The sequence below is a fragment of the Conger conger genome, chromosome 6 (assembly GCF_963514075.1).
Source record: "Conger conger chromosome 6, fConCon1.1, whole genome shotgun sequence".
NCBI lineage: Eukaryota > Metazoa > Chordata > Actinopteri > Anguilliformes > Congridae > Conger > Conger conger.
Window position 1 is genome coordinate 61,078,997 of NC_083765.1, and position 24,681 is coordinate 61,103,677.

General features: G+C 44.0%; 1 protein-coding gene across 1 annotated transcript in view; it reads left to right on the forward strand.

Annotated features, from left to right (window-relative positions):
* Window positions 1-24,681, forward strand: part of LOC133130247 (DNA-binding protein RFX7-like) — a 46,133-nt gene that overhangs the window by 1,025 nt on the left and 20,427 nt on the right. The window contains exon 2 of the mRNA XM_061244666.1: window positions 17,390-17,423. Coding sequence (XP_061100650.1) covers window positions 17,390-17,423 — 34 coding nt within the window. The remainder of the gene's footprint in view (window positions 1-17,389; window positions 17,424-24,681) is intronic.

Genomic DNA, 24,681 nt, shown 5'->3' on the forward strand with positions numbered 1-24,681 from the left:
GTATTGCTAGTAGTAGAAACTTAAATGACCAAAATGAACAGCTAACTAGTCTGTGAAAAGGAAAGCACTCAAAATAAACAACTAAGTTAGCTACGCTGCAACGATGGAATAGCCACATGAGATTGCCTAGGCTAGTCTACTTAGCTGTTGTATGTTTTGAAATGGGACACTATCGAGAGTTCCTTGCTCGCTACCACATTGCATTATGTCATGGATTTTTTTAAAACGACAAATTAACGTTATATGGAATTGTATTCTGCATTGAAAAACTGATTGGATAAGTAGGTTGCATTAGCTATGAGCATTTGAAAACGCCGAACATCCGGGAAGCATCACGACGTAACCACTGTCTTTGTGACAAAAGATGATTTCACATTGCTTATACTGCAGTAGAATCATATTTCTGAAAATAACATTATCCAGGCGATGTACGTTGATATGAAAATGAAAGCGAATCAAACCCACTGCGTTCTACATGCCTCGCATGAATGCACGCTGTCCAAGCTTTGAAGAGACTCAAGCCAGCAAGTAGTGGGAAAAATGCTGACACGATTTTATTACTGCCCCCACCCCTTTGCTACCACCTCCCTCAATTTTCGCAGGTCTCGATGTGAATTGTAGTAAACAGTTGAAGCTTGCGTTAGGGTTGTTAAATGGTACAGCGAGGTAACCATCGTTCATTTCTTAGTTTTGTATTATAAAATGAATAGCCATCCGAAATGTGAAGCTAGACGAAGCAGCCTAGCTAGCTGCTCATGAGCACGATTGTTGTTTTGACACCGCTGCGCTTGCTAGTATAAACAGAGCACAGGCGTAGATTGCCTCATATATCCGTCAGCCTGTTTTTAGACTCTAAACACAGTTCAGTACTGCAGCCTCTCGTATTTGCAGGCCTGATATTACCGACAAGAGCCAGTGTATGGTTGCCATGTATTACTCTCCCTTGTTTTTAATGTGCTATTAGGTTCCGGTATTACGTGGAATAGGGCAGTGGCTTTCACAGAATTGATATTAATTTCTATGCACTCATTTTCTGCACAACATTTTAGGTCCAACAATAAACGCATGTTCTTATTATGGGAATGTCATTCAAATACTTAATAACAAGCTGGCACTGTACAGAGTGAAGTTTAGATAAACATATTTTTTAGAATGCTAGATATAACTGTATAATTGTCTTAAAAATGCAAATAGTTATCATTCGCACTTGTTCCCTAGTGTTAGTTGATCATCAACATCATTCTTTTTTGGTCCAGATAGTTGCATGGAAAAACTCGAAAACATACAGCGCTGTTTGTTACTGGATGTGTAAACAATTGTTGATGAATAAAAATGGTAAATGTAGGCTTAATTTGAAAATGAGCCTAAATGGGAACTCTATACCGTTAATTAATGAATGTATTGATGGCTTCAGTGTGAATTTAAAATGGATGCACATTTATGCTGGATGCATTTATGTTGGAAGATCATCTCAGTGTGGGCCGTAGGGGGACCAGAGGTCGCACTGTATGTATTAAGTTTGAGAATCATGTGAAGAGTTTTTAAGACTAAACAGTGAGATAAAAGTTATTCAAAGTACTACTTCAGTGAAAAGCTACTCAATATAGCTGTTATCACTGTAAACCACTCGTTCGTAGGAGTGGCTTTGAGATTACCTGTAGGATTTGAGCAGTTCCCTGAATGACAAATGGTACAATCTATAAGGCAAGTTGACGATTTATCTGGTGCAGGTGCATTCTTGCAATATTCCGACATGAGCTGAATAAGCTTGCAAAGTATTTTTGTTAATTATAGCAATTGACATGGGAACCTGTTGCTGTAAGGCTAAGTACCGTCAACTCAAAAACCTCTTTGCTTTTTAAAATGACTATTTTGATGCAAATTTATCCAAATAAATTATTTCCTTCTTTTTTCCATCTTTACATATTTACATCTTACTCCTCCATGAATTAAAATTATGTATAATTTTCTGCACTTATTCTCATTATAGTGCAGAGACGTTCTGATGATTCCAGGCTGAGATGCATTGATTTAGCAATTTGCGCTAGAACACAGCCTTACTGAGGGAGGAACGCTTTCACAGAAAAGTCAGTGGGTTTTGTCTCATTATGAACTTGCTGGCAATGTCAGATAGAAATGGCACCCGTGGGTCGTTCTTCGATGATTGATAATTGACCCCCCCTTATAGAAAAGTGAGCCCACTGGTAACATGTGAGTATTTATTTAATTTCTTAACCTACAATGGTTTTTATGCTATGGAAAATTGACCCCAATCCTGAAAACCTACATTACAATACATGAGTAAATGTTCTATGAAATTGATAATTGACCCCAATTCCAAAAATGTAGATTACAACATGTCATGAGGGGCGGGGGGTTATTTTTCCTTGTAAAAAGCTGAACTGCTGGTCAGTTTCCCATGGGATCAGATTTCTATGATGCGTGTCTTCGAGATCTCGACCGAGAAGTCAATATTTTGCGTTCTGTTTTTACCTTACAAATGCGACATTGCCTTCTGTAACAATACAGTGCTATATTTCTCTATCGCAAGGCTTTCTTGAGCAATATTTTATTACCTGTAATTAAACATTAACTCCCCCCCGGTAAGAACGCCGCATCCCATGTGTGATCATGTCAGCCACATGGATAGTATCTCCCGTTCCTCACAGGTCTCTGGCCTAAGCCACCAGCTGCTTCTGCACTTTCCTGCTGAAACGGAAGGCCCTGCATTGAGAGTATCCTGAATTCAGAACTTTCCTGGGTTCATTTTTATTTTATTTAACACATGGCAAGTCAGCATCTGATAACGATTATAAATGCCTTAAATGTAAAGGAGAGTTTTACCCATATACTCTTATTACAGTAGTAATACAAAAAAATGTGGAATACACGATACTGTCAAGTACCTCCTGAGAAAGGATATGATTTCTGGAATCAGTAATGACACCTTTAGCCTGTGTAAGTAATGTTATGTTATTGGTGTTTGCCACTGAAAGCAGTAGCCTGACTACAGCTGGACCTGCTGTTATTTTGGTTCAGGTTTATCCCGTCACTCTGCATTGGGTGGAAAAAAGTCTGTGTACTTGCACGTCACATGTATTTATAAACATGCTTATAAATACATGCAATGCATCCCATTGCAGAGAATGTTCATTTATGGTAGGCTGAAATTTCACTGCCTGTCTACCTGCCCAAGATAAGTTGGCATTCAGATCATAAAGTTTTTCACATAATCGCCGGATGCCATTTGTTTCCTTTTGGGGACACAGAACCATGTGGATGCAATGAATTACGCAAAACTCAAAAGTAAAAACAGGGTTTTGGCAATTTTGTGGATCTGGAGGTACTGGCCTATGCATATGTTCAGAATAGGCAGGTTGTGCTCCACTATTGTTCTGCTTATATTCGTGCAGAATGTCTTTTTCAAGGTTTCATGCCCCCTGTTCATGAAAAGCTCTTGAACTCGGCATGTAAAATGGCTTCCTCTGTTCAACCGTTCTCGCTTTCCACACCATTGTAGCAGGTGCACAGTTCACATCACGCTGAGGGCCCATGTGAACCAAAGGGACTCATGCAGGACCGCCACTCTCTTTGAAAATCCTTCCTCAAAGTTCTGAAATTTCACATCTTTGTTATATATGACTCATGTACTTTAATGCTGAAAAAGAATCCACATTTCACTAAAATGGTTTGGGTTTGGAATGGGATGCAATGAGCTGATCCTTGGATTCTGAAATAGTTTCATGTTCTCTTATTGTTTGCACAACACAATATAACAGGGCTCTGTAAGGATAATTTTATTTCTGTAGGACTTTTCTAAACTCAAGGTTACAGAGTGATTCCCTCAGACACAAAGGACCAAAAATCTGAACAAGTTCTAATCCACATCATCATAATAGATAATGCATACTAACCCAAATACACGTGTGCAATATACACGCAGACATTTAACAATTAAAAGGACATACGAAAGGATGTGCGAGAAGTACATTCCAAGATCATTAGGACAGACTACAGAACAGGTTGGATAAGGTATAATTCACATAGAATCAGTTGTGCAGCCCTGAACAATAAGTCTAGTACACACGGTAAGTAGGCCAGGTCCGTATGTAATAAGGTCAGGAACTACAGTGCTAGTCCTACTTGCACAGCTTCAGATGGCAGGCAACCAGTCATCTGGAGGAATTGCTCTCGTGCAAGGAAATGGAGACTGTCCTACCAACTGAGAGCCTCTTTCTTTACCGTGTGGAGTTTGCATGTTCTCCTTGTGTGGGTTTGCTCTGGTTTCCTCCCACACTCAAAGACTGTGTGTCAGATCAGGTGTACTTCTGCCATTGCCCATGAGCAAGGCCCTGGCCTCAGAACTGCAGTTGGTCCTGGGGGCTGCTGCACTGTGGCTGCCCACTGCTTCTAGTAACTAGGATGGGCCAAATGCAGAGGACACATTACCCGACGGGGTTGAATAAAGTCCATCTTAATTTTAATCTTCACTGACGTTTCAGAGGGCAGCGCATATCGCTGAGCTGAAGCCAGTGCTTTAACTGGACGCACCACCTTAGACCCCTTGATGGATTGTTTCCCTGCAGCTGGTAGAATAATTGTCAGTAATGAGGGCAGCTGCTTTTGAGTTAGCCTGGAGCGTTGAGATGTAAGCGTTAGCATTTAAATTAAAAATCGCTGGAGGCATTTGTGCGGGGCTGCAGTGATGGTAAATCATTGCATTCACGAAATGCAGCAGTGAGAGATCGGCATTGCTGCAATCGAAAGCAAAGGGGCGGAAACGAGCTTGGGGGTAAGGCTAATTCACTGTAGATTTACAAAGGCTAGGATGAGGGTCTTTTTTTACTTTGAGCAGTTGAAGCAGTGCATCTGCTAAAGTAATGAATAAAGATGAGTGCAAAAAGGTCAAAGGGCCATCTGTAGTAACTCAAAGTGGTTCACTAAAAATGTGTACTATAATGTAATATAATCTAGCTACAATATAATCTAGATTTTGTATAGCTATGTAGCTGTGCTTGTGAAATCACAAAGTTTCTGAACAGGGGTTGCCTTTAATTTCTCGGTAGTGGATGTGTTGTTTGTATGTTTAATGTGTGTCAGTTTGAGATTCTCATTACTGAAGGCTTCCGCATTTAGCTTCTTTACTTCGTTTAAGGACAAGCAAAATTGACTTTTGTATTCTTCAAATGCTCGTGAAGTGTGGGACTCGATAAAGGCCTAATCCAGACAGATTACGCAGCCTCGGACTGCAGGGGGGTCAGTGTTGAGCAGTCCCAAACAGAGTCGGGACTCTAAAGGCCTAATCCAGACAGATTACGCAGCCTCGGACTGCAGGGGGATCAGTATTGAGCCATCACAGACAGAGCCGAGGGGACTGTTTGGGTTAAAGGTCTCAGGGCAGGGGGTACTAATCCTTTCACTCTCTTGGAGAATCCTTGAATGCCTCTCTGTTCAGTCTTTTTATTGGATCAGAGCCAATTCATTTGTAATGCACAGAATCGTATAACTGCTCTGTGCCATTTCATTTTGGAGCTATTTTCCTAACATCCCAAAGGGCTTCTTTAGTTCAAATTGGGTGATTTTGTTTGCAGGGACCTTAACACACTGGTAATTTCAGATGGCTACTACAGGAGAATGATATTGTTCAATTTGGTTGTTTCTGATGTATATCATTAAGGCCAAATGGCATTTAAGGCCAAGAATGAGGATTGTGGGATTTCCTGGAAATGTCTGTCCTTTGGACAGGGGGGTTAGGGCATGAAGCTTGGGAAACCATTAATTTCTCATTAGTATCTTCAATTAGTACTGACAGACCTACCTTGTACCTCATAACAGGGACATGTGTTCGATTATGACTACATGTTACATTTAATTAGCATTTTCTTCCTCACTGTACGTTTCTGGGACGTCTCCCAACTTGAACAATGTAGGTTGCCGCTGTCACAAAATGGCATGGGCTGGTTGTTTTCCGTGTGTTGAACACATAAGAATTTGCTAGCTGCGCATAATATTAAATAATATCTTCCCAACAACAACCAGGGGAACAGAAGTGGGAGGAGGGTCAGGCACAGACAAAATGGCCACGAATAATGCCAACTTGCCTAGATGCCACAAAAGTGCTTGGTGTAGGTCCTTTCAGAGTTGGCTGCAGTATACAGGTTTTTCTTTCAATGCTATTGGCAAGTGGATGGTTTGTTTGCTCATGAGGAACTTGATGATGAAAATCTGAGCATACCACACTTGATGTTAGCAGGCCTAATGCTTCACACGTTCACCCTACACAGCGTACTGCATTCAATTGACAAAATATCATGACCCATTTCCCCACAAACTGTTAAAGCACAGTTTTAACTGTTCCTGCTGGATTTTTCCGGAAAAACCAAATAATATTTCCAAATCATTGTGTTTAAAAAAAATAATAATAATGTTTATATAAAATGGTATGTTTTACAGAAAATGTTATGTGCTTAATAGGAATTTTGGGCTAATGTGCCGTTGAGATATTCCCAAATAAAGCCTTGCTGATGCTCTAAAACAGGGGTGTCAACCTCCAGTCCTGGAGGGCTGCAGTGTCTGCTGGTTTTTGGTGTGCATCAGCACGGGAGATGAATTTCAAAGTCTTTCATTGGCTAAAGAGTCCACACACCTTGTTCTCAAGGCCTTGATTGGCTGCTGATTGAAAGGTAACCATAAATACCAGCAGACACTGCGCCCCTCCAGGACTGGAGTTTGACACCCCTGCTCGAAAATAACTGCCATTTTATGAATGTATTTAACCACTAAGGTGTGAAAAGCAGGCAGCTGGGGGGGAAGAGCAGAAGCGTTGATTGGACAATGCTTGAGGTAGAAGACACTGCAAGCGAGACACTGCAGTATTAACGTTGGTTGAGGATTTGCACTGCTGTCAACAAGCTACCAAAGGAACCGATATTGGTATGTACTGGAACATGGGATGACTGTGAGAGAGGGTGTCGGGATTGTATGATCATGGCAGACTAGAGGCAGTGTGGGAAGAAGGGGAGCAGGAGCAGGAGCGGGCCGGATGCAGCAGGAACAATGGTCTTTACGTAATATCACCAAACAACGGGAAACCCGGGACCGGGACAGAGCCAGGCTGTTGAATGAGTCTGCACAGAAGACAGAGGGTCAACTACGCATCAGAAAGTGACTCTGGGTTAAGACGATGTCTGGTGTACGCTTAAATACTGTCGAAGTAACTTCAGTTTCAATATTGGGGGGGGGGGGGGCATTTGAATGCATAGAGCCCCAGGAACTGAAACCTTCGGTCAGGGGGCATGCCCTCCTAGAAGAATCTTTTCAAAAAACTGCAGTGAAATTATCTTTTTGGCTGAATTCTGTGGCGATATCACAACCACAACATGAAATTAGTAATATTTGGGTGTTGTAACCCCTGTGTCCTCCCTGTAAGTTACACTCTTGATATGGTCAAATAGTAGTAGGAAGGTCAAATAAAAGGGAAGAAGACTAGCTTGGGCAAGGAATAGTGGGAAACACTAGTAAAGGGATAGATTTTATAACTTCCACATAGTTTTCTGAATCTTACCATGCCGGAGGGTGCATCTGAAGGTCAGACTGGGGCAGATGACAGTTGATACTGTTGATCTTCACTGGAAAGCTGGTTGCTCATTTGAACGGTTCAGTCATGAAAAAGATCTGTCCCTGGCATTGGCTGAGGCGGCACTGGACAGCTCTGTGGAAAATAGGAATAACTGTCCCCCGTGTCTCTGGCTCAAAATGGATGCCACATTACCCAGCCTTTTGGAAGGCATGTGTATTCGATACATTGTTTTGTTTTTGTCTTGGGTAAGATTATACGTCTGAGTTTGTGGTACTGGCCAGCGTTTGCAGTCCAACACATTGCATTTTTACGTTACATTACAGCTGACTCTTTTATCCAAAGAATATTTGGATGGGATGTGGTGTTAAGGGCCTTACTCAAGGGCCGAACAGCTGTGTCTTATTGTGGCTACACCGGGGCTTGAACCACCAACCGTCTGGGTCATGTACCTTAGCCACTAGGCTACAGGTCTCCCCATTTTAATAAAAACTATTTGATATATCTTTTAAAACAAACCAAAATCAGTTAACACTTGACCTGTGTATAAACTAGCAAAATCTGAACTCAGGTATCCTGCCACTTTCAGTTTGAACCAGCAGAGGGGGTTGCCTCTGACTGGATCCTTTCAATGGGCCCCTGGGGGAGACACTTGGGCGACACTACCTGTAGTCGTGACGCAGAACCAAAAACTGTGTTCTTCCCCAGGCACTATCTGCACTGAAGGCAAAGCGGGTGAACGTGTGTACCCATTCTTTAGTCACAGGCAGGGGTGAGTTTGCACTCATGACCAGTGGGTTTGATTTGACTGTAAAAGTGCAGAAATCGCATGGATATTCATCTGTATATCCGTTCACTGTCAGTGTAATAACTATCTTACATAACAAGGGTCTGGCCTGTGTAATTTTTGGACCTCAACTGGTTGTTGCTCTCCAGCAGTACACAGATGGGCTCCATGAAAGTGTACTTGTGTTTAAGGTCTGTCAGGCCTGCCTGTGTGGATGTGATCCTCTTTACACTTCTCACCATGTTTAAGCACACTGATCTGTGAATGTGGCTGCTCATTAAAGAACAGTCTTTATATTGTGTCAGGCTTTTTTTTGAGTGTCTGAGAAGACTTCTGAAAAGTAATGGAGAGTGGTTATCAGTTCATCAATAATCTGTTTGCTTTTGCTATTATATTGCTTATTGACATCATCAGTCAGTTTCAGGTCTGGGTCTTGGTTTCAGAAACTCCTCCTGACCTGCCAGTTTGTATGTTTTTATCATAAGATTGGAGTGAAGGTGAAAGTATCGTAGTGCATTGCACCTAATCCACCTTGCATTAATAAAGAGCATTCCATTAAGGTTTTCATAATGTGTTAATTTTGTATGTCATTTTAATATGTAGCCTGTCTGCAAACAGACCCCTCATAACTGCCTTTTTTTTCAGTTTGTTCAGTCATCATTTTGTGGTTTCACAAAGACTGAAATGCACTTACACCCACATAAAAGATTAAAGGAACAAGCTAACTAGTTGCTATGCAGACATTTGGCTTTGGGAATATGTTTTAAGGATGTGACCATGAGATCCAGAATTGATTATAGTGTTGGATCAGTTTAACGCTAGTCAGATAAAATAGTAGTGATTCCTGTCCCTATTTTAATTTCCTCATCCATATTCATGGAGGTGGCCTCAAGATGGTATCGCACAATAAGCTAAATTATTATTATTATATCATGCCTGAAAGTGTGAATGAATAAATATCTGTAGGCATATAGTCCTTATTTGCATTGGTGTTTCCTACCCATATTTCAAATGCATATCCCTGCCATAAGATAAAATATGTAGGTTAATGGAATACAGTTGCACAATAACACACACACTGCATGCCTGCCCTTTATGGTTTTTGCCAGACTAAATAAATTAAACATTTTTGGCGACTACATGTGCAATGTTACTGTATGTAATACATGCAAATTCAGTAGGTGCATTACAAATTAATGTGTCAAATAAACTGTATGTATTAGGCAAAATGTGATGGGTACTACTTGGAACCTCCTTTTTTGGAGTCGACAAAAGCTTTCGTGTAGAAAACTGCCTCACTTGTTGTTTTAAAAAGTTGCTGATTATTTAGTCTACATATGTTCAGAACTCTCCCCCCACTAGGCCTAATAATAGAAGATTGGGGTGTATATGCAATAAACATAGTCAATGACCCGTCTTGCTCTCTGCTAGTAGTACTCCCAACGCTCCCTGCAGCCCGATTCCATTCTGCAGTGATGAATGTGAATTTTCCACTGCTGTGATGCTGTAATATAAAGCAGCAAATAAGCTGGGTATGTCCGTGGCTTGTTTGGCACTGGAAATGCATTCCTGCTAATACCTCTCCCCGTCTGGATCTCCCCATTTCCCTCGGGGATACCACACTCACGCCATCGCCCAGTGCAAGGAACCTCGGCGTGGTGATGGACAGCAGACTGTCCGAGAACATTGCGGCGGTGACCCGGTCATGCAGGTTCTTCCTATACAACATATGGAGAATTCGCCCCTTTCTCACCCCCAACTCGACCCAGCTCCTGGTCCAAGCGATGGTTCTGTCCCGCCTGGACTACTGCAATTCCCTCTTGGCTGGCCTCCCAGCATCCGCCATCAGACCCCTCCAACTTATCCAGAATGCAGCAGCTCGTCTGGTCTTCAACCTTCCCAAATACTGACACGTCACCCCCCTGCTTACTTCCCTCCACTGGCTGCCTGTCATGGCTCGCATCAAATTCAAAACATTGGTGCTAGCCTTCCAAGCAGTTAAGGGGTCTTCCCCAGCTTGCCTACAAAAAATCATCAGACCCTACACCCCTGCCAGACCTCTTCGTTCAGCCTCCACAGACCGCTTGGCACCTCCCCCTCTCCGAACCTCCACCTCACGCTCACGACTACTGTCTGTTCCGGCTCCACGGTGGTGGAACGAACTCCCCGTTGAGGTCAGAACTGTAGAATCTCTCCCCACCTTCAAGCGCAAACTGAAGACGCACCTCTTCAAGCAGCACCTCTCCCCATCCCTCCCTACCTCCCTGTGAACCTTAATTGTTGTCTTTGTGAATTACGTTGTGTTTCGGTATTTTTAGTTGGCTAGGTAAGCAGTATTTGGATAGTTAAGTTTGGTCACTTTTGCTTTGTTGTTTGTTTGTTTATTTGTTGTTTATTTAAAAAAAAAAAAAAAATAGGCCCTGGTCCTTATCTTTGTTGTACGGGTAGCAATTGAAATTGTACTTCCCTCTAGGGTCTTTCTGCGCACTTATCCCTGGTTATGGGTATGCACTTTGTTGTACGTCGCTCTGGATAAGAGCGTCTGTCAAATGCCTATAGTGTAATGTAATGTAAAAATGTCACATGTAAACACCGCAAGTTTACTCAACCCAAGCCACTTCCAGACACGCATGTTTGGCCCCGAGGCAGTGTGCTGGGCACCTAACGAGGGAATGGCTGTGTCAGCAGGGCTGTGTCATCAGGGCTGTGTCATCAGGGCTGTGTCATCAGGACTGTGTCATCAGGGCTGTGTCAGCAGGGCTGTGTCAGCAGGACTGTGTCATCAGGGCTGTGTCATCAGGGCTGTGTCATCAGGGCTGTGTCAGCAGGACTGTGTCATCAGGGCTGTGTCAGCAGGACTGTGTCATCAGGGCTGTGTCATCAGGGCTGTGTCATCAGGGCTGTGTCATCAGGGCTGTGTCATCAGGGCTGTGCCAGCAGGGCTGTGTCAGCAGGGCTGTGTCGTCAGGGCTGTGTCGTCAGGGCTGTGTCGTCAGGGCTGTGTCGTCAGGGCTGTGTCGTCAGGGCTGTGTCGTCAGGGCTGTGTCAGCAGGGCTGTGTCAGCAGGCTTTGACTATGGGGTAGCTCATGCTCCACTGCAGCCATCTTGCCCAGTGCTTGTGAAGTACATAAAATACCAAGATGTGTACAGTAGGTGTGCATCCAAATTAATGGTGGCTAAGAATGGGCGGTTCTTATTATGAAGTTTTTTTTCATTTGCAAGTACTTGAAGTTTGTACTGAAAATGTCTTTCAAATTTTCAGTACAAACCAGCCTGGAGCCTAGTGGTTAAGATACATGACTGGGACCTGGAGAGTTGGTGGTTCAAGCCTCAGTCTAGCCACAATAAGATCCGCACAGCTGTTGGGCCCTTCAGTAAGGCCTTAACCCCACATTGCTCTGGTGGGATTGTCCCCTGCTTAGTCTAATGTATTGTAGGTTGCTTTGGAAAAATCAGGAAAATAAAAAAATTATTATTTGTGTTTTGAGATTGATAATAGAAATATAAGCAGATCTTCAGCGCTAGTGATAATGTTATGGTGCGGAGATTACAGTAAGTCTGGTGCTGGTGGTTGCAGAGTGTAGGGTTGGGTTTGTGAACGGTACAGGATGAATATACATCCATCTGTGTGTTAGCTGCCAGTCTCTCCCCTGAAGGTTAAGCTACATCTCTGATAGTGGGGGTAGGACAAGTTCATAACTTTTCCCTTAAATCTGTTTTTTTTAGGTTTGTAAAAGTACAGTTCTCTCCCTCCAGAGACAGACTGCTGCTTGTTTACATCCCAATTACAAGTTTCATACACCTAATGCACAGCCTGTGCCTGCCAATATATTTTCATTTAAATGATTTATTATTCACCGGTGGTTAAGAGTTTGGCTTTATGCATCTCAGAATGTTGTTCAGTGGGGGATGTGAAAACGTCTCCTTGACCTAGCCAGTTCATTTCAGGCGAAGCATGCCGTGTCAGCAAGGGACTCTTTTAACTGGCGTAGTCCACCAGGGGGGAAAGAAATGCAGCTGGAAAAGAATTGTCAACAAGCTTTTATTTTCCTTTTAATATATTATAAGCTGCTACAGAGAAGGCTTTGCTTGCCCTTGTCCTGATGGGAGTCGAGATTGTACTCGGGTAAGGCCTGTCAGATCCTTTGTGTCTAATGTTGACATTCTGGATTTGAATGTAGGGCTTATTGCTTGTTTTTTTCCATTGTAAAAGAGTTTCACAAGACTTTGTGCATTTATGCATTTTTGAGTCTATGGAAGCTGTAGCCTATTCTTTGCATCCTGTGGTGTTTTACATTATTGGAGGATTACATTTACGTAAGCTTTATGTAAACACTATGTTAGGCATGTAAAAGCAGATTGCAGAATGACCTCGTCCATTTTATTATGAGGAAAATATTGAAAAGCATCACCTTAAAGTAAAAATGTGGGATCCTGACCAGCCATTGAGAACATTCTGGAGGTAAAAGTATTTTTTGGGACAGTGGTACACTGAATTATTTTGTCCAAGAATCAAGTGTTTTGGGAAAGACCAAACTGTTGACATAAACAAAATGGCAACCATAGAGTGCTTGTATGAGGATAGAGATTCCACCTTTTTCTAAGGTAAAATGGGGTTCCTTTCGTCAGGATTTGATCACAATGTTGATATCAGGACTAATAAGACATTGTCTGCCTTTTTTCTCTTCTAAATGGTAAAAGGTTGGCATTTATAAAGCGCCTTTATCCAAAGCACTGTACAGTTGATGCTTCTCATTCACCCATGCATACACACACTCAAGACAGCAACCAGCTCCTCAGGAGCAATCGGGAGTTAGGTCACTTGCTCAGTGATGCTTCGACACACCCAGGGCAGGATCGAACCGGTAACCCTCCGACTGCCAGACAACTGCTCCAGACAACTGCTCTGTGTAACTTTTTTGAGTGTAAAATTTCTCATTCTTTTAGGGAGTTTGACACTTTTGCAAAAAAAGTTACCTAAATCAGAGCGCATAACTCGAAAATTCTGATCTAACGATACCAAGATGCGTGTTGGATTTACATGCAGAAAAGCTTGCTGAGAGGGCATTCAAGAATGTGCTTGGCCTGTATAGTCCACGGCCTGTATGTGTCTGAGGTGGATTCGGCACAACGCCGGCAGGCTGAGTCACCAGTGTCGGACGGGAAGAGAGGACCCCGGTCCCCCCCCCCCATCCCTTCATGTCCACATGGGCCGTTGGGAATCGAAGGGCTTTGATGTTTCAGCCGCCCTCGCTCTCCTCCGTCTGCGGTTGCCAGGGCTTAGAGGGGGATCGTGGGCAGCCCTCTTCCCCCCCCCCCCCCCCCCCCCGAGGCGGCCATGTTGAGGAGGCAGACGGCGGGCGGCCAGGGCTGCCCCCGTCCTGCTGATTGGCTGTGTGTGTTTATAAATAGTGCATGAGTGGACAGCTGGGCCCGTCTGGGGACTGCCTGCATGGACACAGAGACAGAAAGGGAGAGTAGTGACCACAAATAAAGCCAGTTCCACAGCAACATTCTGGATTCTCGATTCCAGGGATGTATCTGGAAGAGGACAAATGTATGTATTTTGGGGCAGCTTATAGCCCAGTGGCTAAGTCGCTTGACTGGAACCTGGAAGGTTGATGTTTCCAACCCTGGTGTAGCCACAATACGATCAGTGCAGCTGTTGGACCCTTCAGCAAGGCCCTTAACCCCACATTGCTCCGGGGGGGGTGGTGGGGATTGGCCCCCTGTCTTTTTCAGGGTGTTGCGGTGACTCAAACCACAGAAAGGCTGCATTGCTTTTGCGATTCCTCTTCTAGCTCTGACTTACTTCCTTATCTTGGGATATATTGAAGTATAGACCCACAGATCACCTGAATTGTTGCCTCGGCTGACCTGCTCTGTGAAAGGCCAACGGTCGCCATTGGTTTTAACCCTAACGAGGGAGGCATCGCCATTCATCCGTTTACGGCCTTTATATGTTAAGCAAGCGTGACAGTCCCGGATTTAATTTGATAAGACCATAAAGCCTGAGCCTGGGGCCTACACTTACCCACAGGCATTCTGCCAGGTCACCACTGGTGAAATGGCTAGTTGAAGGACCAGCTTGGACCTATAGAGCATGGGGATTCATTTTGCTCTGCCATTTGGCATTGGAGTGGAGATGCATGAAGTTGGCCAACAAGACAAACAAAATGGAAGAGGAGAAAAAGTTGCTCTGATGAAGGACTCTGAAATGTGTTGGCGTCTGTATGGTTCTATAAATATTTGAAACGAGTGTTGCTGCCCAAATCTTTTTTTTGCTGCAGTTCTCGTTCTGTTCTCTGCAAGGCATTCTTGTAAGGAAGGTTATGTTTCCATGCTGTACCCTTATGCTTGTAGGTTTTGCACTCCGTTCTTCAGATGAGAAGTTAAACCGAGGTCCTGACTCACTGTGGTCATTAAAGATCCCATGACACTCTTCTCAAATAGTAGGGGGTTTCTCTGGCTAAATTCCCAACCCTGGCTCTTTCAACCAGCCACCTAATCATTCACGGATTCAATTGGGAAAAGCGTTGTTCTCTCCCTCTCAACCTGGCGTGTGTTGGGTCTTCTGGCACACAACAGGGGCTACACATTGCTGGTGGTTGAGGCAAGTTTCCCATCACTATAAAGTGATTTGAGTGTATAGAAAAGCGCAATAAAAATGCGATGATTGATCAATCCATCCGAGTAGATTGTGGTGTAGACTGGTATCAGTCTTTCTCTGATGTGTCACAGCTGTGTGCCCCTCTGGTGCTGAAGGTCGACATGACAGATTTGTGTTTGATGGCACAAGCGTGTAGGGGTGGCCTGTAGCGTAGTGGTTAAGGTAATTGACTGGGACACACAAGGTCGGGGTTCTAATCCCGGTGTAGCCACAATAAGATCCGCACAGCCGTTGACCCTGCATTGCTCAAGGGGAGGATTGTCTCCTGCTTAGTCTAATCAACTGTACCTCGCTCTGGATAAGAGCGTCTGCCAAATGCCAATAATGCAATGTGATGTAACAAGCCCGTCCAATGTTCTGGCCCGGTCAGTCTGGTTTCATACACACAGGCCAGTGTGAATTCCATTTCTCCTGCCAGTGGGAAAGTTTCATTCTGCATTCTGTCATCTTAACTTGGGTTTGACTGTTCATTATTTAATTTTGGACTCCTGTAGTTTGCGAAAATCCTTCCTCGAAAGCCGAGCGGGGGGGGGGGGGGTTTTGCGTGTAATTGAAGAGCAGATCGATGGCTAATGCGACTGGTCTGACGCGATGGCCTGCTAAACCCCTCCCCATATTTCATCCAGGGTAGCCTGTTCAGGCCAGGGCCCCAGCTTGGTGTCAGTGATTAAGGCTGTTTAAGTAACGCCTAGTTGGGTGTCACCGCATGGGACCAGAAAAATGTGTTTAATGGCTGTAGAAGGTGAGAGAAATTGATATGTGGCTTCATGTAATAAATCCTCTTCATGGAACCGTCCAATTAAGAAGAGACTCTTTGCTATATCAGACTTGCATAGAAATGACTTACCTCGACAAAGTTCCCCTTTTAGACATCTTACCGCCTTGATCCTTGGTAAAAGCGGAACGAGTTTTCCTGTCTTTCCTTGTAAGAATATAATCCTGACATAATATTTGATAAGACTTGTTTAATGTTGAGTGAAGTATTCTTTGGGATAGTGTTAAGGAATTGTGTGCCTATAGTGTTTTTGTCTACCAGGATTTTATGGATAAATGGAGCCCATATTGGCTTGTTTTTGTGTCTGTTTTTTGACAATGGGACAATGGATGTATTAATATGTTAGTACCAATCCCCAAAGGGAACTGCAGTAAAAAAAAATGGGTGTATGATACATTTTTTCAGTTGCCTTATGTCAGTCCACAACCATGAATGAAAAGATTTAAGCAGTATATCTGCACCAAGAAAAATATCAATATATCATAAGAGCCACTTCTATTATGAGATAAACAGTCAGGCATGAACTGAGGGGTCTGTGAGACTTGATGGACAGCACAGCCTGTTCCATTAATTATGCCCATATGGGACCTTCCACCCCATATTTACCCCCATCCGAAACTCTGCATCCATCAGTTAACCTTTGAGAATACGATATGCTGTGTTTCGAAACATGACGGGCCCTCGTGACCTGATGTGACATTTCTTGAGGCATTGGAGAGGAAATCGGGTCAGACGAAGGCGGAGGAAGGAGCATGGCATTTTCCGGAAGGCCACCACTGAGCCCAGTGTCTGCGAGAGATGCTGAGTCAGCCACGGGGGATGATGGGATACATTGACCCTTCGTTCTCCGCTCATGTACATGGCCGCACTCTGAAAGCTTGAAATGTTTATTAAAGGTGCCATGTTGTACACCTTTCTCTTTCATAAGAACTCTTGTGTGGTTTTAAGTACCAAAAACAATCTCTATCCAGTTTTACATGTCCATTCTCCAGTGCCTCTCATGAGCTTTACCAAGAACAGGCTGTTTTAGTTACTTTGGTCTCTTTAAGACTCATTGATATCAAAGATCCTCTGTTTTGATTGGCTGGGTAGCTCTGCAATGAGCCGTGCGCTTGGATTTGTTCCAGCTGCAAGGTGGGCCGGGCTGAAGCAAATGAGTGTTGTTGTGATGTCACAACTTCACGGAAGTCCAAGTGGCTCATTTAAATGCACTTCATACAGTTTGTGTGGATTTCTTTGGGGACTGTGTGTTTTGATACTTTCAAATTGTCTTTGTTTTCCTTTATTATCCACATAGCAAGGGACATATGATTTTACACAACATGGGACCTTTAAGTTCTAAAAGGTGTCTGTTACAGTATCTGTATATCGATGAAATACTGGTTCATACCAGCTCATTCAGCCCAGGCTTGGGGATATTATTAGGCTTTAAGTGTTCGGTACAGTATATCTGTAGGTCTTTTTTAAACATGTGATAACATATGTTCCAACATGTTTATTAATAGCCTGTAATCTGGTTCAAGTGTGTTACACAAGTTTTTTACTGAATTAATGGTCTGTTTTTCTCTGCTCTTTTTCAGCAAATCTGTACAATCAAAAGTGGACAACATATTGGTGAGTATTAGCATTTTGAAAGTTGATGCTGTCTTGTAATCAACTTTTAGTTGATTAGTAGTATGTTTTGAAGTTTCTTTATCGAGGGTTGTGGCATTTGCAACTCCAAGGTGACAGAATGACTGCTAAAAATGAAAGGTTGAAATTTTTTTCATTTTCCCAATGTCAACTACGCATTCGATAACTTGGCATTTCCACTTCATTTGCATTCAATGACGTGCACCTGAAATACTGATTAAATGGAGTATATTATGGGCATCAATTACTGATGTAATGGGTAACAGTGTTTCAGCATTACATTCAAACATTAAACTGATAAAAGCGTATAAATGATAATGGGAAAACCGTACTCAGTTAGCAGGTCCGGTTTGCCAGATCGTCAAGGTGTGGCCTGCAGTGCTTTGGAGGTGTGAACACGCTTCGGTCGCAGCAGTGACTCCAGACATAACATTAGTTATTTAGCTGGTGCTAAGCTTGTCCCCCCCCCTTCCCGGAGCGACGTCGGATTAGGGGCCTTGCTCAAGAGCCCAACAGCTGCACTGATCTTATTGTGGCCATACCGGGTCTTGAACCCACCAACCTTCCAGATCCCAGTCAAGCATCTTAGCCACCAACCTTCCAGATCAAGTGCCTTAGCTACTATATTGGGCTATAGGCTGCTTTAGACTGGTTCCTCTTTCCTTATGCATGTGTAGCTTGCTCCCATTGACTTTATGGGCTCATACCTCCAGTATTGTTCAGCATGCAATTATGTTTGTGTGTTTTACATTTTTTTTGTTTTACTGCTGTATGATCCAAGATGGCAACGAAAATCATATGGTGTCTCCCCCTTTCACATGGTAATACTTTACCCAGTCAACCACCATAGCCGCTTGGCTATAGGCTGCCCACCTTATAGCTTGTTGTGGTCCTTCAACCAAAAGTGAGCCTCAGAATAAGACTATCAACACTAAGCTTTTGACTGAAATGATAAGACCACACAGTCACACATTTGACACTCCATTTTGTCACCCTTCAGTGCTGCGAAGACAAACCGTGTCAGTGTAACCGGTGGAGGGGACTTTGACACTCTCCTCCTTGGTCTCTGAATAATTTGTGTGCAGAAAATAGACTTTAGCGAACGTGCTCCACCCCACCCCTTCACAGTAGTGGTGTTGGCAGTGGTGGTATTCAGCATGCAGCGTGCCGCCTGCTATCTGTCTGAAATGCTGGCTGTGCTCTTCAGCATGTAGAGCGGCACTCTGAGGGGCCACAGAGACTGGGCGGGGAGAGGAGACGAGGAGGAAGGAGACCTCCATTTTGGATCCTGCGGCTCCGCGCGGCTTGTCATATTGCAGCAGCCCCCGCGTTTTTTTTGGAAAAGCTCAAACGCCAACTCCCCATTCGCGTCCGAAAAAGCCACACGTTTCTTACCACCCCACCCCCCACTCCCAGACCGCAAGATGTTCTCCTGCGAATGGAAATCGGTTAACAGTTTAGTTTTTTTTTTAAATCTCTTTATAACACAGAAATGTAGGTGAGGTTGAATTAGAGCGATGCTTCGAGCGGGGAGCTGGATGCTATAGCAACGGCACGGTGAGATCAAAGGCGCTGTGCTTTTTCAAAGGAAGAGAGTGAAAGGGGTTGTAAGAGGCAGGGAGGAGGGCGGTGTCTCCTCCACCCCTCTGCTCGTCACTCAGGTTGTAAATAAAGAGCACAGAGCTCTTCAACCGAAGACCCGTCCTCAATGAGAGACCCGTCCTCCTCTGACAGCGAAGCAGAAAGCTTTATTCTCTGCGTACGGGGGAGACGGCGATGCGGCTTAGGACGGTTCAGCCATGTCCAATCACGTTCGACGCTTTTAGTGTTGAGGGCAAGGGACAACATCGAAAAACACCCTGACAGTGTAACATAGCGCTTTGTTCGCTGCGTACAGGGGAGACAGTGATGTGGCTTAGGATGGTTCAGCCATGTCGAATCGCATTCAACACTTCGAACGGTACGGGCAAGGGACGAGACTGAAACCCCCCCCCCACCCTGTTTTTAACAGCCAGACACCTCTTTACGTCAGCCTCCGTGGCGCGTCGACTCTCGCACAAGTTTCGTGACGGTCGGTCGTCTCGGCGAATGTTGCGGGCGCCGATTTCCATCGTCTGTCACGGTGAACATCAAAGCAACGCGGCCCCAGGGGTTTAAAGTCCCGTCTCGAACAGCCAGGGAAGAAAGCGCCGTGATTGTTCTGGAGGACGGGAGCGTCGAGTGAGGCTCTTCAGAGGGGCTGGGTCTGCTCTGACCTCCACTATGCAGGCTTGCCTTTGCTACAGCGCATTGGCGGGTGATGCAATCTTACAGGCAATGTTGCATCGGCACCAGTCATGAAAGTTTCATGTTTTGGTTGTATTCGGTTGTATTTTTTTCTCCTCCCGTCCCAGGCATTGTTATGTTGACTCTCAGACAAAGCATGGCAGCAGCCTCTAATATTCGTGTTCGCCCGGTTGTTGTTGCTCGTTTATAGACTTCTTTCTTTTGCGGTAGGCTTTTTTTTTGTTGTTTTTTTGTAAACCCTGGTGGGTACTTTCTGTTCTCTCTTGTGCAGAGTGTCTCAAAAGGACAAAGCACAGGTCTGTTGACAATCAAAATGGTGTTTGTTTCTCAGCCCTCCAATTATATCGGAGAACAGGGAACAGCATCTTGATGCCGGTTTTAAGTACGAGGGCTGGCTAAGGTAGCCCGTTAGCATTATGCCGGTATGTCAGCTGATGAAATGAGTAAAACTGTGTGGATGTAGTAACAACATTGCTGTTTATTTTATATTGTTACTGCCATAGATGTGGGGGGGGGGGGGGGGTGGGGTGGGGGTGTAAGCTTATCTTCCAGTATGGTTTATTCTGTACATATAGCTGGGAAGACTAGGCAAAGGTTAGCCCCACCCCACCTCTGCGCAGCATTACCTGTTGGTTGACGATGGGCAGTGCAGCCCCCGTTAGCTGCAGTGCGTCAGGTGGGATGTGTGTGGAGAGTTTGACTTCAAAGCAAGCGGTAGGGCAGTGTACCCTCTGTACCTTCCCCCAACTGCAGGAGTCGCCAACCAGTGCAAATCGCCCATCTTTCTAAAATTAACTAGTTCATTTACTTTTAATTTAAGCCCACTAGGATGAAATTCACAAGGGGGGAAAAAAAAAAAGAGTTAAAGACACAAATGAAGTGGCATCCAGCTCACCTGTAGCGGTATCAGCCGTGTTTGTGGTGCAAGCATGTAACACGCTTTGAGCGTTAGCTTCAGAATCAGTGGGAAGGTAAATGTTTAGTTTCCAGGCAATGGGGGGCAGCACGGTGTGTCTGTGTCTGTGTCTGTGTCTGTGTCTGTGTCTGTGTCTGTGTCTGTGTCTGTGTCTGTGTCTGTGTGCACTCTCACATCTCACCCCTGCACCTGGCCAGGACATCTCATCCCCCCCCCCCCCCCCCCCCAAAACGAATTGTTTGGCAGGGAACCAATGGATTGCATGCACTTTATATACATGTCCTCTATGTATAACTTTACCCCCCCCCCCCCCACTACTGTATATATGACCTTACTCACTAAGCTCAGTGCGTAGATATATGTACAATTCCCTCCAAAAGTATTGGAACAGCTAGGTTAGTTGTTTTTACTATACACTGAAGATAATTAAGTTTCAGGTCCAAAGATGTACGAGATCACAGATCCGAATTTCGGCTTTTATTTCATGGTAATTTTATCTAGATTTCTTAAACAATTTAAAATACCTTCATCTTTTGTATCAGATCACCCAATTTGTAGTTGAGCAAAAGTATTGGAACATGTGACTGACAGGTGTTTCTTGTTGCCCAGATGGGTCCTGTTAGATTGATTGGTTGAACAATAAATAGTTCTGAATACCCAAGGTTTTAGCCTTGGTTTTAGCCTTGGGTTTTGCCTGTGAGGACTAGATTAACTAACTGTGTTAGAAAAGATTAACTAACATGAGGACCAGAGTGCTGTCTTTGGGAGAAAAGCAAGCAAGCGAGCTAAATTCTACTAATACTGCTTGGGGATTTTAATATTCACATGGACAATGGCAACAATACTCTTACAAAGGACTTTACATCTTGCCTGGACAGCTCTGGATTACAACAATATATTGATTTCCCTACCCACTCTAAAGGTCACATTCTTGATCTGGTTTGCTGCTCTGGTGTAACTCCCCTTAATTGTACTGCATCTGATTTGCCCATTTCTGATCATAAGTTTGTATCCTTCAATGTCAACCTAAAATTACCCAAAGCAAATATGTTACGTTCCATCTCATTTCGTAACATTAATAATATTGACTTATCTGCTCTATCCAGCGGAATTGATAACCTTCCTAGCAAAGACAATTTATCCACTCCTGATGAACTGATACCTCTCTGGCCACACTCAGTTTGTCCAACTCAAAAATCTGAAATCACAGCCCACTCCAGTAACAACTGGTGTTCCCCAGGGTTCTGTTTTGGGCCCCCTCCTATTTATTATTTATCTCCTACCCCTTGGCAATATTTTCAGGAAATATGGGATTCAGTTTCATTCCTACGCGGATGACACCCAGCTCTATCTGTCCACTGAGCCCACCTCCACTCTTCCGCCCACTTCCCTCTCCGATTGCTTGCTGGAAATCAAATCCTGGTTCTCAATCAACTTTCTAAAGCTCAACAGTGAAAAAACAGAGGTTCTCCTCGTTGGCACCAAATCCATTTTGGCTAAATCTGACAGTTTCTCCCTCACCGTTGACAACTCCACAGTCTCCCCTTCCCCTCAGGTTAAGAGTCTGGGTGTCATCCTTAACGGCACATTATCCTTTGAAAAACACATCAATAATGTTACTCGGTCTGCAGACAGAAACATCTTGTTAATTGGATACGTCAGAGGAGAATGGCCAGACTGGCCAAAGCTGATAGTAAGGTGACAGTAAGGCAAATAACCACCCGTTACAGAAGAGCATCTCTGAACACACAATGCGTCATAGCTCTTGAGTGGATAGGCTACAGCAGTATAAGTCTAATAAAATACCTAAAAGTGCTCAGAGTGTATATATGTACGTATAACTTTACACACTAATGCTGCTCAGTGAGTGTATGTATGTATGTATGACTTTACACCCTAATGCTGCTCAGTGAGTGTTTATATGTACATATAACTTTACACCCTAATGCAGCTCAGTGAGTGTTTATATGTACATATAACTTTACACCCTAATGCAGCTCAGTGAGTGTTTATATGTACATATAACTTTACACACTAATGCTGCTCAGTGAGTGTATATATGTACGTATAACTTTACACACTATTGCTGCTTAGTGAGTGTATATATGTATGTATAACTTTACACACTAATGCTGCTCATTGGGTGTATCTAGGTATGTATAACTTCACACACTAATGCTGCTCAGTGAGTGTATATATGTTTGTATAACTTTACACACTAATGCTGCTCAGTAAGTGTATATATGTATGTATAACTTTACACACTAATGCTGCTCATTGGGTGTATCTAGGTATGTATAACTTTACACACAAATGTGGGTCAGTGAGTGTATCTATGTATGTATAACTTCACACACTAATGCTGCTCAGTGGCTGGTAACTTTAGGCATTCATGAGCTCCCGTTCCCTTAGTAACAGAGAAGCGAATAGAAGAGATGGGGTGTGGGGTCCTGTCTATTCTTAGAAACCAATTGAAAGTGGAAGGGAGATCCGGGGTGAAAAGCCACCGTGGCGTATTGGTGGCTTGGCGGCCTGGCGTGGTCCTGGACAGAGGGAGAGATCTAAACGTGGGGAGGGGGGTGAGCGCAGCTTCAAGAGGTCGTCTCACACAAACAGACCCCCCCCCCCCCCCCCGTTCCGACACTGTCTGTCTGGCTTGCAGCCTGGCGCGCATGCCATTGCCTACGTCTTCTTGTTTGTTTGTGCGTGCGTGCGTGCGTGCGTGCGTGCCTCTGTCCATCTTTCTGTCTGTTTACAGCAAAACCACTCACAACTGCTCTGGAGAGCATGTTCCTGTTTTGTTGATTGCCGAATACCAATCCTATTTTTATGTAATTTATGATTTGTATTTCATTCAGTCTTTTTTGTGCCGTTGCATTTAATGGAAATGTTTTGTGTAGCAAATCTGTGGGGAAATGGGATATTTGTTCCAGTTTTGCAGATGTGGTTGACCTGTAGATATGGAGATGCATGCACTTAATGGCATTGAGATATGAGATTAAAGCCAGTCAGATTTGCTTTTACTTCATAGGGCCTTGAATGCATTTGCTTCATAAAGAACACTCATTCCCCCCTAGACCAGACACCATGAAAACAAAAGCTTGTTTACGTGGGCTTGGTTGTCTGTTCTGCTTGCCTGCGGATTAGGTAGACCTCGGATTAATGCAACCTCAAATGACTTCCTCTGGGGGGGGGGGGAGGCTGTGTTTGGAACGGGGGCGTTCAAATTCCATAGGGCCAGATCTCCCTTCCAGCTTTTCTCCATGGAAAATCATCTTTGAAGTTTTGTAATGCCTGTTAGAAGATAAATATAGCCTCCAGTTTGCAATGCTTTCCCTGAACTGTACATCACAGTCTCTTTCACTGTGTACTTCTGCTGTCTTACAGAAAGGACTAGTGTGGTTTTGTATTTTAGGCCGCTATGTTCTGATGCATGGCTCATCATAAACGTGCGGGGAACGTGCTCTGTAAGAGTGATCTGTCATGGATGTGGCCCATGGTATGGTGTCTGAACCGGACCTGGGTTCAAATAGTAATGGATTCTCTATTGGTCTGTGGTCTCTATTGATCTTGCTTGGTGCATTTCACCCTGCAAGGAGGACTAGATTGATGGGGTTTATACTTTTAGGATCATTTCATTTTTTCCCAATACACCAGGCAAGCTTAGTCGAATGCAGAAAAGTATTTGAATCCAAAACGAATACTATTTGAGCCCAAGTTTGGTTCATATTCCTTTTGGCCCATTGGTTGGATTGAGCTGTCCTCTGAGCATGATACAAAATTGCAAACGCCAGGAACACCAGTGTTCACCCGAAATCTACCAACACTGCGATGTTTACAGAACATTGCTGTGCGGATGCTCTTACCGGTGATGTTGTTAGCCAGAACGTTCCGATGCCGCCATGCTGCACCCATCCTGCCACCCACAATGCCACCCACCCACCTTTCCTGCTATTTTGTACTGTCCAGCATCGGAGAGCTCCTCCTCGCGTGAGTCTACCCGCCTGCCTCCATCTATTCCAGGGATTTCAATGGCGC